Consider the following 20138-nt stretch of genomic DNA (forward strand, 5'->3'; position numbering starts at 1 on the left):
CACTCCTCAGCAGTGGCTGCTTTGATTGTGACAGACACTGCTGTCCTTGGCGGCAGTTTGCACAATGAAAGCGATGTTTTCATTAAGGTATTTTTTGCAGCATGTTTTGCAAAAGATCTACAGTAATCCATATGAATTGTTCATGTCAGAACAAATAACACAGAGTGATACCCTTTGTACAAAACCGCTGCCAAATCTCCTGCAAGTCATGAAACAAGAGAAAGAAAACAAACAGAAGGGGGAAAACATTTAAACCAATTAGAAGCAACAAAAATATTAATCACCTTTCCAAGTTCATCCAACATTTGCATTAATATCTGGCAGGTGTCTGTCCGGTATTGTGCTAATGATCTATGTGCAAATGTTATTATGCATCTTTGGGAGCATTGCTTGCATGGAGGCAAAATGTGAATCAGCCCTGAATCAATGGAGGCCAGTTCATTTGAGCAGATGGGGCGCTGCCCCACCAATCTCAATCTCAGCTAGCCCACACTTCCCTGCCTTCTTCCTTACAAGGAGTCCAAGTGGTGGCACTGCCTACTAACTTTCCTCCTCCTTGTACAACTCCACAAGGGAGGATGGGGACAAAACTGGAGTCTGGCTGCACCTACTGTTGGTCTCTCTCCCGTATGCCCTACCAACCCCAAGTGGACACCGGCCAGCTCTGCCCTCAGTGGTGCACTTCAAGAAAATAACTTCTGGTGTTTTGTTCCCTCCCAGCCACTGTACTTGGGAGGCAATATGAGATGCTTCCTCTTGAGAAGTTAGAGCAGTTGGTATCACTCCCTCGTGCGCTAAGGCATGGGGTGTCGGGACAGGGCACTCACTTGGTTCCAGACAGTTCTTGTCCTCGGTGTCCCTTTCCCCTTACTCCCACCCAGGCCTTCCTCTTCTGCTCCCGCTCACTGATATGTTCTCTTGCATTTTTTGGGCTGCAGGACTCTGACTCTCCAAGGCATTCGACAGCTTCTAACAGCTCCAACCTGAGCAGTCCTCCCAGCCCCATCTCTCCTCACAAGACCAAGAGCCTCTCCCTGGAGAGCTCTGACCACGCAAGCTGGGACACATGAACTGCTTCAGCACTCAGATTTTACATCTCAGCAGCTTACTGTCCCCATGACTCTCTGTTTGCTCTCACTGTCATCGCCCCCCAGCTTCCCTCCAAAAGCAGACTAGGGGAGGGAGGGGAGGAAGAGAGCATATCTTGTCTTCTCTGACACAAGCAGCGTAAGCTCCCCCCGATTCAAAAGTAGCAGCAAGCAAGAGAAAACCTTGAGGAGGGCAGAGTGGGGGAGGGGTTGGTATACAAGAGATATTGGTATATTTGTATTAGTATCTATTTTATTTCATAGGGTTACAGCTGTTTCCATTTTTATGGGTATATTCCACACCATGCCACTGTTCCAAACAAAACATAGTAGTGTTAGACTGACCAAAACAGAATCTGAAAGAGAGAACCAGATTTTGCTTTGAGGCACACAGTATCTCATTGTATTTTTTCAAGAGTTAGCACAGCAACACCCACCCATCTCTGGGATGGGGCAAAATTTGCCCTGCAGGGGCAGATAACGCACGCTTTCAGCAACCACTCTATTTGAATGTCAATCTGATTGTTGCCAGCAAATCCTTATTGATTTAAAAAGAAATGATGCATATTTTACTACAGTAGAGTTTAAGTAAATACGCAAAATTAAGAGTTAGTACATATGTATATAATAAAAGAAGAAGCATTGTGATGCAGCGAAAGATGGATTCCTATTTAAGAGATCCTTTAATTTAAGAAGACTTGTGTTGTTCCCTTTTTCATACTAAATAATCTATGGATTGAGGATGTGATCTGGATATAGAACATGGCACTGGATAAAAACAGCCTGGAGGGAGATTCCATCCTCACAATGTTCTCTGTAACATTACCTTCTTGTCAGTAGATGAACTAAAGCCATAATTCTCACTTTTTAACTATATCTCCCTCTTCTACTGTCTGCTTCACTGTACAAGCAAAACTCATGATCTGCTGGTCGACAAGCCTGAAGTGAGGTCAAGGGCAGTTTTGCAGAGAATCAGTATTCAGCCCCAAGCAAAACTGAAGTAAATGCAGCCAAAGCCAGCGCAAAGAGATAACTAGTTTTGGGACGGTTGGAGCTGGGTTTCCAAACCCATCTGGCCAATTAATACTAGCAACCACTAGCTTGTAAGTTGACTTTCCAAATTTTAGTGATCAGCCTACATCAGGCAAATTCAAACAGCGCTGGTCTTGAAATAGAATCTTTTAAATATATAACTTGCTGCTCTAACTCACGGAAGGCCATAACGTGCTGTTGGTCTTCAGAATTTGCTAGAACGCCGGGTGGTTCAGGACGCCTATTCCGAAGATGTTTATTATGTCATCCCTGCTCTCCCACCGGGCCTGACCTAGTGTGTTTAGTGCTATTATTGCCGTGAAATACTGTGACGGTTGGATCCCACAGAGAAGCACTTGGCAGGGCAAAGCATTCCTCTCTGGAGAGAGCAGACAGTGGAGGTCCATCACCACCTAAATAAACAGCAGCAAGCAGTGCAACCTGCAAATGGAGGGCAAGAACAAAACAATAGAAAAAGCCCACTTGCCTCCTCCTTTTCCTTCTTGAACAAGTTGAGTGCGGTTTGCGATTTGAGACTAGATGAATGTGATTTTTCTAATCCTTGGGATCATTACTACCTTTATGACGTGACCAAGCTCAAGCGGATAAGAGTTTGGATGGTGGTGTGTGTTGAATTTAGAATTCTAGTCTTCTGGGTTTTGGTAACACTTCATGGCTATCATCAAATCATTCCAACCAAACAACAAAAGTGCAACTAATGGTGTTTCCCAGGTTCCCTCTGAAAAATGTCAGCTACCACCATACAAGGTACTGATTTAGAAGTACTCTGAGATACAGAGCGTTGTCTTTCATGATCTAGCTGTATTGAGTCTGCTGGTTGTTGGTTCTGTGTCTTCTTCTGCATTAAGTGGACTGCCACACCCCAAGCTACCATTTAGCTATTTTATACTGGGGGGAACAGTTGTGGGTGGGTGGGGGGACACACAGCTTTTTTCTACTGCGTATGGTGTCCTAATCCTGTCTGTGGAATTTGGCTTGTCAAGAATCTCCATTTGACGATGTGTGTTTTGTTGTCACAGGTATAAACAAGAGATTTGCAAATTGCATTTCATAGCGGCCAGTTTTGACAGTTTTGCTGAGCAGGAAATTAGCATGTCTAAGAGCACAAGGACAGGCATAGTTTGAAATCCATTGACTACTTCTTCAGCATTGGCTACTAAAAGGTTCTACTTCTCTTCCACCCTGTGATATTATCACTCATGCCCACCCACCGTTCTATACACTTGTGAAGAGATTGGACTTAGTTATTTCTGAAATACAACTAGTGGGAAATAGGTTATCTGATTAAGGCTGCCAGGGCTTGAAATCCACAGTAGGCCGAAGCGATTATCCACTTCAGGAGTTACCTTAGACGTCCTTGCAAGGTCCTGTGGCAATTGATCTGTGCTCCATCTGAGAAAGAAAATTAGACAAGGCGGCACCTGTCTAGAATGAGAAGAAATTAGCATCCCAAGAGTTACATTTTATATGTTGGCCCATTTCACAAATTAAAAGTATTCTTCTTTTCATGCTGACCTAGGATGCATTCCTAGTACATTATGGACACATTTGAGCATTGGCAGAATTGAAAACATATCTCTGAAATGGTTGGCTGGTGAAGTTAAGCTTTGCTGATAGGCATTGCTCAGTTTCCAGGCACACCTGATTACATTTCTCCAAGCACTTTCATAGTCTCTAGTTGAATCCTGACCCATCTGATGACACCTTTGTGTACATAGTTTGAGGCTATTATTTCCCTAACTGGGCTAATTCAGACACCTCAGTCATTGCCTCTTTACGCTTTTAGCCCATTTCTTGAGGCTCAATAAATCAGGTGTTGATTGTAAACGAACCTCAGATTGTACAGCTCCGTTATTTTTTCTATATTAAACACACACAGCCTATACATATCATTACTTTTTTCTTTTCAAAACACATTCCTGTCATAATATCCATTTTTATACTGCTGAAGCAGTCTCATTCGCTGGCTTCTTAAAAGTTGATTTGTGTGTTGTTTCGTGTTCCTAACCTGAATTTATTTTTTTTTAGAACAGTTTTGGTTTTGCGCGGGGAGGGGGGGAAATACAGTTGATATTTGTGTTACTCTCTCAGGTATTTGAACGCAGCAGGATGTCTTCACACGATAAGCATGGAATGCAATAATGTATTTTGGGCATGAGGTTCACCAGAGGATGTACCCTGAGCACAACTAAGTTTTTGTACTGAAATGATGCAAACCTGGGTAGGTGATTGGATTCAGGGTGGCAGTTTTAAGGTCTCGACTGTGAGAAAATTATCTGTGTCTTTTTTTAGCCAGTGCGCAGTAAGCAGGGCCTCAAATTCTTTTTCCCACCTGCAGAGTCATAAAGAAATTGGGAATCTGAAATCAGGCTTGTTGAGATTTTCTTAGCCTTACACCGTTTCACCACAGGTGTGAAAGTTACCTCTCTCCAACCTACGTTCCATATACAGGTACCCTGTTTGGAGACCATAGGAAGTGCATATGCCTCGGGGTGAATGTCACTGAGAGGCTCATGACAAAAGTTTAGCCCCGTGCAATAAGGCTTTGTGCCTAGAGGCTAATAAGGGCACAAGCCTGTTTCATTCCAAAATCACAGTCATCAGGCTTTTCCTGGAATAGGGTTCTGAGCTTCTAACTAGTCTACAAGGGGCCTTCAGAGATCAAATATGCTGTAGATTTTCAACTTCTATGACCATGTTGTGCATTAAGGCAATTCCACATGACTTGTCACCTTGTCTTCTTCATTCTATAAATGCTCCCATCCTACATAAGAATTTTTTTCACTCATGAGGAAGCAATCCACAACCAAAAACAGTGTTGGTATTTCACAGTAATTATACCTGCCTTTTTATGTATGATGGTTTCATATCATTTATTTTTAAAAAATATATTTTTAGGGTTTTTTTTCATTGTAATATTATTGTACAGTTTTGCATGGCCTAGATGTAATCACTTTTTTGTTTTGTTTTAGAGTATAAAAGCTGACAAGTGTGCGTGTGGGGGAAAGATTTCTGCTTTTTGCCTCTTCTCACTCTTCTCTTATTTTTGATTTATGCCCTCAATGTTGTAGAGGACATTGTAAGAGATTCTCTGCTCCAGAACAATGATGTAGAGTCTATTGCACAGAAATATTTAAGGTGGATCAGTCAATGATGTAATAAATGACAGGTCACCAATATTTTATGTTGGTAACACTTAATATTAACCTACTTTGATGTATTGCAATAAAACAGGGAACTATTAGAAATACAGATGGTTTGTCTTTTTTCCTACCCCACCAGACTCTTATGAGGCAAGCGGGGCTACAGGGGATATGATGGGGTAGTCACATAATTTCAGCAATTGAAAGTTTTGTTCCTTTCAGCAGGTAGTTTCCTTTGGGATTGCTTTCCCTGCATCTAGCTGCTTCAAGCCATGAGTCATCACACCCATCAACAATGATACAGCTATGGGGAGGCCTAAGCTAGGAGATGCAGAAGGAATACACTGGGTTTGGGGGAAACTCAGACCTTGAAGGCGATTAGGAGGACTGCATTCTACAAACCAGGCCCCCAACCATTAGAGAGGAAGGGCAGCAGAAATGAATTAAAATAAAAAGCAGGTTGTGGTAAGTAGCTTTCAAATGCACAAGATAGAACTCCTCTTGAACAGAAAACTGAGCTTTTCATTAAGAACCTTCTGCCACATGACTTCCTGTTCAGAAGCTTCGTGGTTTTTCTGATTCCAGAGTCACAGAGAAAGGATGCAGTGTTTGCTTTTCAGAATGCTCCACCCCTACAGCCACAGCTACTGATTGGGAAGGGTACATCACATCCCACACTTGGTAGTGCAAAAGGGTCTGTGAGTGGCGCACATAATGGTCCTCATGTGGTAGTCACGACATGAAGGGTCTGATTTTATTCAGCACAAAATCAGGCACACTTAACTCCACAGTGAAGTCCATTGATTGGATGCAATCAGTGGATTTAACCACACATAGCTTTGTGTGGTTATTCCTTTAGACTTCCTTCTCTTCCATCCTCAGCGGAGAAAAATTCCTTGTCAATGGAGACTTCCGGGTTAGCGCCATCGGCTAATGGCGGATTCCCTCCGAGCTCTGGAGGGAATCGGCTCCGCAGGATCCGGGTCTTGCCGCTGCGGCGACGCGGGGACCCTCAAAAATCACAGGCGCTGAAGCCTGTGAACCTGGTGACTCGGCAGGCACCATTTGCGCCGACCCGCGAAGGAGCCTTTTTAAAGGCTTCGGAACGGGGGACGGGGTGAGCGGCGTGGTGCTGAGAGTCGACTGCTTCTCCTGTGGAGTGAAGCCGCATGCCATGGTCGGAGAGCGCTGACTTATTCTTGTGAACAATTGGACTCTAAAAGCAACAACCCGTGAGTAATACGGAAATTGGATTTGTAAAGAAAAAATTCTTTTGAATTAGGCACGATCGGGGAAAGCGCAAACAGGAAGTCCGTCTCCCCGTCTTATAAATAATCTAAAGCAAGGACTAGCTAACTAAGGTCAAGAGAATTTCTTCTTCTTTATTGGGTAAAAGACATTAATTTCACGATTTGGCAGTATAAGTAATTTCACTGGAGGATAAGAGCTAATTTTGAGAGCTGAAGTGCCACCCCCCCGGACCCGGGAGTGATCGGCGAGAGAGCCTGTTGAGGAGATATAGAAGAGTTTGACAGCTGTCAAATTAGCTGTCAAGAAGGAAAAAGAGAACTTTGTTTCTGCTGTCTCTGCTGGATATATTTGCTACAATTTGGTTATATTTTGTTGAAAACAAGGAAGAACTGATACAAACTAACTTGATTTTTGGATTTGAACTGGAAGGAAGATAAAGTAACCAAAATCCCTCTAGAGGGGATTTTGGGACATTACAAGAATGGCTGAAGGAAAAATTCAAGCTAAATTGGACAGAGTGTTTCTTCTCTTGGGGAAGTTACAAGGCCAAATGGATGTTTTGGCTACAAATGTTGCAACTCTGGACTTAACAGTAAACAAATTCATTGAATTTGATAAGGACTTGACTCATGAAGTCCATGCAGCTGGACAAGAAGAGAAACTTGAAAGATTTGAAAGTGTGGAGAAAGAGATATATGTTGTTTCTGAGGAAAAGGAAGGAGATGTAATGTTGCAGATGACAAAGGAGAGCCAGAGGCCTGACATGATGGCTACAAAGGAAAATAAGTACTGGATGATGAAAATCTGTTTTGAATTGAAGATTGAAGAATGGAGAGATCTCCTTATGTGGCGATCTGAAGACCTATGGATTACAAATTTGATTAAGGTGAAAGTTGGAGCTTTTGGGACATTTGGACTTAAAAGGAGTAAGAAACAAGATTCAGGCTCCACTTTTAAGTATGGAGGTCTGGCTGGAAGAAATATGGACCCTATCGGGACAGAGCTTCTCCGAGATCTGGTGTTTAATATTAAGGACTACCAAAAAAACCGGCAGAGAGGAATTGAGAGAGAATTAAGAGCCTCGGACGTGAGGTCTCCAGGCTGATAGTAGACTAAGACTGATGGACATTTGTTGGGGATTGAAACCGGGAAAGGGGGGGTGGGGTTTGGGAATCCAAAGGGTGCAGAATTATAATCTGGTTTTTTTTATTTTGTTTTGTTATTAGTATGAAAATTGGGGAATTCGTGGAAGGGAATTTGGGTCGACTTTAGAAAAAAGTTTTAAGAATGAGCACTGATGTTTAAATACTGATGTTTATAAGTTAAAATTGGTTTTTTAAAAATGAATTAAATATAAAAAGGTCAAAAATTGGGGACAAGAACTTGTTGAATTAACAATTTGAATTGGAATATAAGGGGAGGTGTGGGGAAGTCAGGGAAATATGTTACTGAAAATAAGGATTGTAAACTTTATGTGTTTTTAACTTTTTTGTTTTTTCTTTTTGATTTTTTAATGTATAAAGGTGGAAAAACTCAATAAATATCTTTAAAAAAGAAAAATTCCTTGTTAATGTTGCCTAGTTCCAAAGATAACTTAACAACACGGAGTCGTTTCACACTGAAGTTTTTGTGGTCTTTCCTTTTTGGCTGATTTCTGATGTGTTTTCCCCAGGAAACTCCTTTTTACAAAAGAAACAGCAGCAGCACAGCTAATGCGTGGTTGGCAATACCTCTATAATAGCACTCCTACAACCTCTTATTTTTTCATTTGCCCTTGACATTAGCTGGGTTAAGACAGAATCCATCTTCCTGAAAAAAGCAATTCCCAGATGGCAGATGCCTTGATCAGAAAGTCTTTCCATGCAAATTACTTTTTATAATAGCTCAGTGTGGAAACCCTACTGGAACTGGATTTGAGGTAGAGGTTTTAGTGGGTTTTTTCCTACCCTGCTTTTGAGGCAGTTATAAAGCTTACAGCCTTCAGGGATTTTAAAAAATGATTTTAACATCTTTGCGGTTTAGTGAGAACTCCCTCCGACTTCCCTACAAAGAGGATTAGGTGAACATAAAGATAGGGCTGCTCAGACACACGAAGCAGTCTGCTTTCCAATACAAGAATGAAATCCTTCAAGTGACCTTTTGTGTAAACTGGGTTTAATAGGTATCCTTTCCGTGACGATTTTTGCTTATCCATAGCTGCTGTTTTACATCTGCTCAATCAGGCTCTCAACTGGTATCCAATGTGTTTGGCGCAACAAGTCCCCTTGTCAGCTTTTTATACTTTTTATCAGTGCTTTAACCATCTCTTCATATTTCACCTTCGCCACCCCCCTCCAAATTACATACTTTAAAACGTTGGGTTTTTTTGGAGAATCAAAGTGTAAAAAGCATGTTCTAGTTTGAATATGTCAAACGACAAATGGTTTACATGCCAGATCAGCCAACATTTTAACTGTAATTAAATATAGAAGCTTAAAAGGATACAGATTTCAGTTATTCTTCTCATAAAGTCAAATTTTAAATGAAGTTAACAGAGCACAACTGCGAAGAGCAGCCCAGAGGAAAAAGTAAGTTCGCTACAGTCCTCTATATGCATGCAAGGGGGTTGGGTATTTAAGCCCTGCCTGCCAAGGTGGCAGAACTCCCACCATCACCATGCATGCAGAGACCTAACTCCTGCTCTGTGAGGCTTTCTGTGCAGTTGAAAACCCTAATTGCAGAGGGTTATAAATCACCCAAGGTGGCACCACCTGTAGAGCAGGCTCCTGGCCTCAAGCAATGCACCAACATGGCAACAGTAGGAGTAGTTGTGCAGCTCTGGCAGGCAGGGCTCTAAACAGGTCCACCACACAAGTAACTCCTAAAGGGAGCTTGCATCTCAAATGTGAAGCTTATAAACAAAGAGCAGCACTAGGAACTAATTGAACAATAGGGGCAAGTAAGTAAACTTCCTGCATTCTTGCCATCATCTAACTAGCATTCCTACATGCAGCATGTCAAATAAGCGGGCGCTCATCATGAAAAAAGGTAAGAGAAGCTGTATTATGAACCACTTGCATGGAACAGTGTGCCACACAATTTGGGCCGATTCATAAAATCTTAACAACTCCTCTTTTGTAATGGTTTGCATTTGGATGGTTAATAACCTCCCAAAAACACAGGTGATAGTTGTCCACACACCTGACTTGCTAAATGTCTCGTTATTCAAATGAATAGGGCCAAATGGTGCCAGGCCTCGAGCCGTGTTACTATGAAGTTCCTAAAATCTGAATGGTCCAAGGAAATTTTGCCCTTGCTTGTGTAAACTGGAATTCAGGGTCAAACACAGAAATTGATTCAACATACTTCTTCATGCAACACATAATTTACGAAATGCATATCCCCAAGATTTGAATGAAATAATGGAGGATAAGCAGCCATGACTGCTAAACTGGACCGTTACATTCAGAGGCATTCCCTGAATACCATGGGCTGAGCATAAGCCAACAAGGAAGGATTTATAAATTCTTATGGCACAACTGCATGACATTCCCATAATTTACCAGTCCAATACAATCTGCTGTAACTTGTCTCTAATCATCATCTTCACCACTGCACTTCCACCATGGGTGGAGATGGAAGATCTCTTTTGAGTTATAGGATAACTTCTATTGTCTGCCCAGCCAGATACTGCTTCCCTGCTTTAAAAGTGAAAACTAAAATTGTCTGCAGAATATAGTGCTTATGAAACAAAGTACTTAAGAGGCATTATTACTGGAACAGAATCAGAGTAAGCAGAAGCGAAAAAGTACCCATACACTTGCTGCTTCTTCCAGGTTAGTAAACAACAGCCAAGCCACCTTCTGCACAAGCACTTCTTTATTGGAAATCGGTTGAAAGTTGTACAGCTACAACTAACTGTTGTACAAAAAAACCCCTCCCAAAATACATTTGCTGAGTTGCCTCCAATTGCTTAAAGTTGTGCGTTCAGCTACTTTAATGTATATTATGCTTTCCAACAAAATCTTGAAACACCACTGATAACACAGCAGTATCAATCTTCCCCACACCCATCAAAGGTTGCATTACAAAGATGCAGGCATGAAGGTGGAGATAGTTCAGCTTCACTGCTGGGTTTCTATAAATGCCACAGTTAAGAGCTTTGGCTTCTCTAATTCTCCATTTAATGAGAGAACCCCATTAACTACATTGCATATACATTCAGCTCAAGAGAATCAGACGGCTGCCACATTTGAAAGTAGGGCATTCTACATACGCCACTGCACCACTTTCTATCAGATCCTTGGAAATATTCACTTTCCTTGAAAACTTAAGAGACTGAAGGCATAAAATAGGCTATGTACACATCTTACACTGCACCATCAGGAGATCCCGACCTTTATGGATTCCCAGCAAGCATCATACAAAAATAGTATTCTCTTGTGAGTTGTGTTGGCAATCTAAACTTCATAGTATGAAACCATTTGTATCCTGCCTTAGAAGAAGAAAAAGGACCTATGAAAAAAGGGTGGGGGGAGAAACCACAGACATTTGGAGAACTACAATACGATTTCAATGCCAACTTGTTTTGGTTCTCTTTCCACCACCCCTTGCTTTGTTTTGTTTTCACCAAAAAAAACCCAAATTGGTACACAGCTATCAGTATTAAAATCTGAAAAAGAGAGCTGATACCTGGGACAGTGAGATACAGAGCTGCCTAACCTTCCCTCACAATCCCTACACTAGGCTACAACCATTTTCCTGTAAAAAGAGAGGCTACACAGGGAATCAGGTGAGTGTAAAGTGGAGGAGAAAAGTCCAACAAAAGAACAACACTGTCCTTAGAACCGGGTATTCTGCTTCCAGGAGCCAGGCTGCTGGTGTTCTGGGGGGTATGAGAGAAAAGACACCGCACTGTGGTTTGCTAGAACCTTGGTGATTGGCCATAAACCCAAGGGGACATTCAACAGTTCTGTGCTACTATTCCTTCTTCGCCTTTCTACTCCAGTAATTTCTGTAGGCTTCCTGAAACATGTCCTTGCATGGAATTTGGGCCTTCAGCTTGGAGCATATGAGGAATGAGCCTCCCATTTTCCGATGAAGAGAGTAGGTCTCCTCTGGGGGTGGGACTAGCCTATGCTTCAGCATGACTGGAATTAAGCCATGTATCTTCTCGGTGGTGTTTTGGTTGCCGAAGTCAAAAGGTTCAGTGGATGCAAAAGCTTCTCCAAGGATGAGGACAGCATCCAAGTGGGCGTCTTCCATAGCCTGAGCAAAACAAAAATGGAAAGAAGGGTGGTTCTGATCAGCTGTTCTGAATAGTTCTACAGAGGAAAAAGAAAGTAAAAAGGCAGCTACCGTGTAACTCCTAACTCTACAGGTCATGAAGACGACGAGGAAATATCCCATAAACAGCAGGAATAGTTAATCTCTCTAGCTCTGGAATAAACATTCACAAATAACTATACCAGGCTCAGCCCACTTAGCACCGAGAGTCAATTATTGCAGGAGTTGTAGTCTGGAGGGATAAATGTTCTATTTGTCAGCTCATAAGCAGAGGCAGGCAGACTTTAGGCAGGTCTACCAGGTGGTGCCAGGTGTGACTGGCATGGTGGTGGAGATGTCAATGGGCTTTGCTTTTTAAGACAGTGTACACCAGGCGGTGTCAGAACCCAACACTTCCAATCCTGTGCATGCTTATTCAGAAGCAAGTGCCACTAATCACAACCCAACACAGCTACTGGGAAGGACATACAAGATCAAGGACTATTTCCTTCACAACCTAATGTGGCGGCACAGACTTCCCATATGATCAAGGGTAGCGAGGAGAATGTTCCTCCAAGCTGCTGACCCTTAATAAACTACCTCTCACTTCCATTGTTAATTCAAATGGGGACTTTCTGAACAGGAATCTTTCTCCCCAGGGAGAAAAATGAAGGACTGCACCCATCTCAGGTTTTCACCCAGCCACAATTCTACAATATTACAGTGCATCATATATATAAAAAATGTCAAGCTAAATTCAAATAAAATTATTGCTGGCAGCAAAGTGTATTGCGAGGCCAGCAAAGTGGATATTCTGTTACTTCCTGCCAGCATATTTGAAATGCTAAAAATCTTGGAATTACCCTACTCAAAAATCAAAGGAACATCTCCACTGCCCCAACAATGGACACCCAAATTAGAATATTTCCAGCTCTACCACCATCCTTCTATGTGACCATGACAGCTCCAACACCCCACAACTCCCCAATCCCATAACTGCAATCCACCAGAATAAAACTTGAATGGCAACGCTTTGGAGCCAGATTAGAAATAATAGGAAACTGCCTCACCCTGACTCAGAACACTGGTCCATCTATCTCAGTATGGTCTACAATGACTGGCAGTGGCTCTCTGACATTTCGGACAGGGGACATTCCCAGCCTTACCGAGAGATGCCAGGGATTGAACCTGGGACATGAGACTCCCGGGAAGTGTGTTTTATAGCGTCCTTGCCAACTACCCACACTTTGCTGGAAACAAGCTTCCAAACCTCCAATATCTCAAACTTAGGATATTCTCCTTTACAGGCTCAAGCCAGCTGCCCTGATCATACCCCCAGATATTAGAAGAATGAGTGAATATCCTGCACGACAAATTAAGCTGGATTTGAAAGGAGTGATGAGATATGCCACTTAAGAGCTGCAGCTAATGTTGACCCCCACGGTGGCATTGGCAAGAGACATTTAAGTTCTATAGATACAATAAATAGGTAGCTTTAAAAGGGGAGTAATTATTTAGCTGAAGTTTCTAAAGGAGACTGAAGTCGCACCAGTAGCTAAACAAAGAGTGGATTGTTTGGTGCTATTATGTACCTTGTTTTCATAGCCAGTTAGGAATTTCATTTCTATTGATTTCTTCAGCACCTTCTCTCTGTCCATGTCAGCAGCTGCTTTGATTAACTGTATTGGAAGAAGAAGAAAAATTCAAAAGCCAGAAGGTGTAGGTGGGAGCCAATCCTATTAAGCACTTCAATAGCAAGGAAAATCCTTTACTCAGAAACATGGTCAATACTAGGAAAGCTATACGTTTTCATCCCACAAAAAAGAATTCGGCCAAGCCTTTAAGAAGCGTGAGCAGTTTTGAAAGATCACAAACTTCAGCTGTCTTCACTTGAGACCAGAAACGTGATACTAGGATGAAAGGAATGCATGCCCTTGTTTAATGTAACTTTTTATTGGGTTTTATAAACAAGGATCATGGGAATAATAAATGATACAAATGAATAGACCAAGTCTTCACATGTTATGTGTATAAAAATAGCATAATGAATTTGCAGAAGTAATGTCTGTGACATACAGTTCCTTATTAGTGGTCAATGAAGAAGTTACTGGTTTGTGAACTGCTTTAAGCGAAGGGAAAACCAGATAGAACAGAGTTAATGGATAACATTCCACATTGCAAAGCTAAATGCCCAATTGGGAGTCCTTGTGGTTATGCTTAAATTAAGAGTTAGTAATGCTCATTTTCCCTGTGTTACCAGTGAAACAATAAGAAATGTTGGTATACTGAGAATGGATGCCCTAATTTAACATGGCTAGTTACAATTGAAACACAGGACACATTCCAACCCATGAAAAATCAGCAGGCAAAAGGAGGCTCTACTCTTTGCTGGCAGCAGGGAACCCTTTTCAAGAGTCCAGATGTTTGCCTTGAGCAGATACTGCCAGAAAGGGGGAGAATACTTTTCTCAGAATGACATTTGTTTTTAGACTACTAGGAAAATATTGCAGTTTTCACTGCACAAGTCCCACTTAAGAGAAAATCTCTGGGTCCTGCGCAACAATACCTATTTCACTGGGAAAGGACCAATATATTCCCTATGGCAGTTTGCTAAAAAGCAATTTTGAGTCTGTCCACAAGAACAATAGAATATGTACTTGGGTCATTTAAATAAAAACAAACAGCAACACATCTTAAGCGTTACTAAGGTTTTAAAAGCAATTTCCCTCACACCATCAACTCCCTTTGCACATTTTAAAAAATCCACATTAGGAAAAAGTGAATTATGACAGCAGTCCAAGTTCTCCAATTTTAGAATGCAACAAACAAAGTTGGGCTGCCTGAGATAAGGGAGAACTAAAAAGCCAGTTAAACCTCTAGCTTTCTTTCAATCCAGCGACTTACAAGTCAAACATGCTTCTCAAGCCCACAAAACAACAAACCATCACAAAAGGTTTTAGGAGTCCTCACCTCTATGTAGAGGTCTGTGAATTCCTCATCAAAACCCCGGGTTGCGCCAAAATCCAGAAGCGCCACCTGAATGAGATGTACAAATGTGTTTTTTTACACTAGAACAGAAACTATTACACCGAGAGCATCCGGATGCTTGTCAGAACAATATTAAGTGCTACAAAGAGCTGGAGTTCTTCATAAAGCCACTTTCTTTTCCCACTTGTTATTGGGATAGGGTGAAAACCTAAAACAGCAACACTTCACAGGTTGCTTTAGTACATGTGCTTTTATATACAAAAACTACATGGCTGGCAAGAACCCTCCTTTCATTGGGAGAATTTCAGCACTTTGTCCCCAGTTCTAACAAAGCTAAGGAAACAAGGACAATTGGACAGGCCCACCTGGTTGGAAGGGTCACATAGCACAAACATGAGGATGGACCAAGTAACCACCATGGAAAGAGGGTCCCCTCAGCAAATTTCAACACAGTGGCTGCAATGCACAGCTATAGGAAGGCACGGGGTTTATGCTCAAGCACACATGGATGGAGCTTAGATTAAGATGCAGAATCCCCTGCAATGCACACACCACATTTCCTTAGCAGAACAAGTTAATATGGAAAGGGTCTTCTGGATGTTGAAAGTTTAATAGCCATTGCTCCAGTTACCCTAAAGAAGGTAAATTTCTCTAGAGCTTGGGGGTGGGGGTGGGGAACCTGCAGCGCTCTGCTTAATTTCTGGCCCTCTAGACCCTGGGAGCCCAAGTCCTGCTCTCTGATATGTGAGAGAGGTAGGTGGGGTGGCACAGAGGAAGAGCTATACCAGGCATAGGCAAACTCAGCCCTCCAGATGTTTTGAGACTACAATTCCCATCATCCCAGACCACTGGTCCTGTTAGCTAGGGATGATGGGAGTTGTAGTCCCAAAAAATCTGGAGGGCCGAGTTTGCCTATGCCTGAGCTATACAGTCCTGCAATGCTGGTTTTTCCAGTGGGTCAACGGCCCTTCAAAAGGAAAACAGCTTCCCCCATTCCTGCTCTAGGCATCTGGCAGGTGAGAATTTCTTATCTTTTCCTTCAAAGACATCATCAGTGGAATTCTATTTGATTGCCAGCAGAGTCTTACTATCCCTCCCATTACATTCTTGCTTTATCGTTTCCGTGAAATATGATCCCTTTTCCACCTAAAACCTGCAAACTCTAGATTCCAGGCGCTACCCTCAAACCCACTTGCCCAGCTAATCGAACCACCTCCACCTAAAGGAGCACATTAGCCAAGAAGCCATTGCAAAAAAAGGAAGTGAGTGCTGCATAAGCAGCTAGTGCCAAGTCCAGCTAGAGCCATTTACCTTCTGCAATTCTGGGTCATAGAAGAAGTTGGACCAGTTTGGATCTGTCTGCATGTATCTGAACTCAAACAACTCTCGCAGGCACAAAACGAGTATGTTGTGGCAGATCTGCAAAAATTGCAACAAAGGGACAAAAATGAATTAGAAAAGCTCCCACTTGCATCAGATTATGTAGATATGCAGAATATACTGAAACTAAGTCACAGCTATCATGAATGTCTGGCAGAGGATGCTACAAAGACTCCTGGGATTAGGTGGATTACACATCTCCTTGGGGAGGGAGGCAGGAGGAAAGAGAGAGATGCTGAAGAGTCACTGCTTTGGACAATGCACAACTACAAAGCTCGAGAAGAAGTGTGGCCCCTTTCGTGTAACATGTGATATAGTCGGGGTGAAACTACGTTGCTCACCCAACTATAAGGACCAGCAACAGGTCACTTAACTGCCCTCTAGCTTCCAGAAAGGCTGGAGTTATTGAGCCAGCATCATCGCCTAGTTAGTGGCCCAGAGTAGGGATGCCATTTACAGGAGAGAAGGGCTGAGGAAGAAGAGAGCACCAATTGCACCATTGTTTTGGTGAAAATTTAGTTTAGCAACCAAACGGTCAGGATTTAAGTGTGCACCTCAGATGGGAAGGCAAAGTGCAAACGTGGCAACATGGGCTTGAAAACACGGATGCCATACAGGCACACTTGTCAGAGCCGAAACCAGCTTCTGCCGACACAGAAAGAGGACTGCTGGATCAGACCAAAAGTCCAGCATCTGCCATGAGAAACCTTGCAGTGCCCAGAAAAATGCAGGAGGGGAAAAAGGACAGAGCAGCAACACGTCAGAGTGACAAAGCCTAGACCTACATACATCATGTACCCGGGAGTTTTGTTGTCTAGAGACCAAACTTTATACTCCCGCTCAGTGACTTGCTGACAGCTGTTAAGGGTGTTTAATGGCCTCCTATGGGGCACGTCGGAATACCAGACCAAGTCCATCTGCCAATCTGGCTGTAGTCAGACTTGCTTGTCCTCCCGTTAACTTTCTAGCCCCTTGCTATATTTGGCTCCGATGCTCTTTTGTCCATGCTTCACCTCTCGTCTGACCTCTTGTTTACCCAGTACTTTTCTACCAGGCTTCAGCTGCTAGGATTGGCCCAACTGAGAAACCTATATTTGGGTGCTTATGCAACAAGAGGGGGACGCGTTTCTGATTGCTCGTTCCAGGATGAGATGATCTCTTTTGCCAAGCTGGTCATCCTACACACAAGGTCAGGCTGTCTATCTGAAAGATGGTTTGCAGGTTAGCAAAGCCAGTGGCTTTGGGGTCCCCAGTGCAGGTGGCCCCAATACTGAGATTTGCAAGACACAACCAGTAGCAAAACATTTTCTAGGGTGCCCACCATTCCCAAGCGATCAATTTCTGCACACAATACTCAGCATGGCCCCAACCTGTCCATTCAAAGGACCTCTCTCGCAAAATGGCCTGAGGAAGAGGCCCGTGTCCTCTGGTTCTACCAATCTTCTTCCTCCACCTCCAAGCTGAAAAGGGGCCAGGCGACCATACCTCGTTCCTTATCTCCTGGCTGAGTTCTTGGGCTTGATCCAGTGGGAACCCAGTCACCAGCTCCGTCGTCAGGACATGTGGGCTGCATAGCTCCTCCACCACAGCAGGAACATAGAAAAAGGGGTGGTCCTTGAGCAGCTCCCTGAGGGGCAACAGACAAAATGCTAAGAAGCTGCCCAACCCCTGCAGGGGCCTGGGGTTTCTGCAACATCTGGGCTCAGCAGTGTTAACGCCATTTTGCCCCAAAGCAGCCACTTGCTACTCTTGCTACACATATTCTTCTCTGAGCCTCTTTCCCCCTGGTCCAACAGCATGCACAAGCCCAGGTGTTTGGGATAAAACCAGAATCCCTCATTGCAGCATCTGGCGGAGGCAGAGCCCCATAAAACACACCTGAATTTCTTCGCGCAGGCAGCTTCTCTCTTGTAATCGCATTCCAGGGCCAGCTCTCTGCTCAGCACTTCAACCAGATGCTCAGGGAAGAGACCTGGAGGCAACACGGCAAGAGAAAAAAGCAGGTTAGGATTGAAATAGAAACAATGACAGAATCAGGGGTGGGGGACCTCAGACCTTAGAGCCAAATGCGGCCCTCCACTTCTCTCTGCCTGGCCCTTGGAACACTCCCCGGCCAAGCCCCTCACTGGCCCTATTTGCACCTCAGATATTTTGCCCTGGCTGGCATGTGTCCATGAACCCTGATAACGCCTCTTGCTTATCTGGATGGTGAACAGAGTGGGCACACAAGTGTATGTAGAAACTAGCCTAGTGTACATAAGGTAAAAGCTGGTATTTCTTCTTTGCCCCACCCACCATAGCCCTCGGGAGGCTGCCCAGAAAGGAATGTGGCCCCTGGACTGAAAAAGGTTCCTCAACTGAGCAAAGAGTTCAGCCTGGAAGACAGTGCTTCGCCAGTTACTTTCAGCCATATACAATCGTCCTTAGTTAACTGCAGCAACTGCACCTCTCTGCAAAGCATGAATGGTTCTCCTAAAATTAATGCATCCTGGACTTCAGGAATAGCATCCCCCCGCACATACGAAATCCATTTAGGCATGTATTGGCATTCCGAGGGGCAACTACTGCAGCCACCCATGCTCCATAAATGGAAAAGGTGGAGATACAAAGCATTAGCGGACTTATATCCTCCCACGGCTTCTTTGATGCCAAGATTAATGAGAGATATCAAGGGGGGATTACAATTAAGGTTGTGGATCTCTGCCCAGCATTCCCACAGCCAGCCAAAAGAAGTTCAAAGGACAAAGTGGTTCTGTCTGCCTGAGCTCTGCTCCCATCTGGCAGCCAGTCCACAGACTGCCAACGAGGGAGGGAGGGAGGGAGGGAGGGAGGGAGGGATGAGTTACGTTACACAGCAATCTTGCCACTCTCTCTTCATTGCCACATATCAGGTTCAGAATGCTGGGCTCTCCTGTGGTTTTGGACATGATTGGACTTTTCTTCCAGATGAGCAAAGCAGAATGGATTTCTATCCGGTAAACATAGGCTAAAAACTCACCCCACATTTCATGCTAATAACCTGTTGCACAATAGTGAGAGATTGTCCCCCCAGAATATGTGGGGCAGAGGTGGTAGCCCAGGGGGCCCAAGCCCTGAATATCCTGTCCTTCCCTCCACCCCCCAAAAACCCCCTCTTTTTCTTTTACACTTTGCTCAGCTGGGCCCTCTACAAAGTGAAACCCAGGGCACAACCCATCTTCATATGCCCAGAGGCAAGTCATGGGCCTGTGGCTCCTGGTTTTTTAAGCACCTGGCAATACCCCAGCATCATTCCATGTCTCATCTTAGAAACTACGCTGCTTGTAAGAGGCAACAGGTGAAGCTTCCAACCAACTGTTTTAACACTGACAGCAGACAACTGAGAGTAGTGTTCAGAAGACACACACAGAAGAATTGCACAACAGCCCCCTTCCCCAAGTTACCTTCTGGGAGAACATTGCTCATGCTCAGGACAGTCATCAGGTTGCTGACATCACTATTGATGCTCTGGGCTATTCCAGGATACTGCACAAGAGGGAGAGAGAGAAATGGAAATGCTGAGCACCTCCTCCAGTTCAAACACCTGCTACACTTTCCTGAACTAAAACAGAGGGTCAAGGCTTCAGTCATGGCAAAAACTAAATCCCTAAATAAAGGTGCTGAAATGCAAGGGTGAAAAGAGGTCACGGGAACCTGGCTAATCCTGTGTCTGATCCAGCTAGTGCAGTATTGCTTGCCTAAGAGTAAGTAGAGCCACCCCTTTTCTCTCTGCTTGCCACTTTCTCATGCACAAGCCCCACATCCCTCGTTCCTCCCATCCACCCACAGGTAGACACCCCATTCATCTATTCTCTTCCCCACCCACCCACCCACAACGGCACACATGCTTTCCATCAGGAGCAACTCACACACATTCTCATGCCGCCTCCTCCCACTCCTGTTCCCCAGCCACACTGACGTTCTCTTGCTTTGTGTTTTGGGAAAGCAGAAACCACTCTCGGCCACAACAGTC

At 43.7% G+C, this 20138-nt stretch overlaps 2 protein-coding genes across 6 annotated transcripts in view; one reads left to right on the forward strand and one right to left on the reverse strand.

The window, feature by feature from the left end:
- Window positions 1–5389, forward strand: part of CDC42BPA (CDC42 binding protein kinase alpha) — a 162249-nt gene extending 156860 nt beyond the window's left edge. For all 4 annotated transcript variants that reach the window (XM_053383008.1, XM_053383007.1, XM_053383005.1 and 1 more), the window contains one exon: window positions 939–5389. In XM_053383008.1, coding sequence (XP_053238983.1) covers window positions 939–1070 — 132 coding nt within the window. In that variant the 3' untranslated portion in view covers window positions 1071–5389. The remainder of the gene's footprint in view (window positions 1–938) is intronic.
- Window positions 5390–11144: 5755 nt separating this feature from the next.
- The window catches only part of COQ8A (coenzyme Q8A), a 61782-nt gene continuing 52788 nt past the window's right edge, over window positions 11145–20138 (reverse strand). For both annotated transcript variants that reach the window (XM_053383015.1, XM_053383016.1), the window contains exons 9-15: window positions 19570–19651; window positions 18026–18119; window positions 17633–17774; window positions 16079–16186; window positions 14750–14815; window positions 13372–13458; window positions 11145–11782 (exon numbers count right to left, since the gene is read on the reverse strand). In XM_053383015.1, coding sequence (XP_053238990.1) covers window positions 11495–11782; window positions 13372–13458; window positions 14750–14815; window positions 16079–16186; window positions 17633–17774; window positions 18026–18119; window positions 19570–19651 — 867 coding nt within the window. In that variant the 3' untranslated portion in view covers window positions 11145–11494. The remainder of the gene's footprint in view (window positions 11783–13371; window positions 13459–14749; window positions 14816–16078; window positions 16187–17632; window positions 17775–18025; window positions 18120–19569; window positions 19652–20138) is intronic.

The sequence above is a fragment of the Podarcis raffonei genome, chromosome 3 (assembly GCF_027172205.1).
Source record: "Podarcis raffonei isolate rPodRaf1 chromosome 3, rPodRaf1.pri, whole genome shotgun sequence".
Classification (NCBI taxonomy): domain Eukaryota; kingdom Metazoa; phylum Chordata; class Lepidosauria; order Squamata; family Lacertidae; genus Podarcis; species Podarcis raffonei.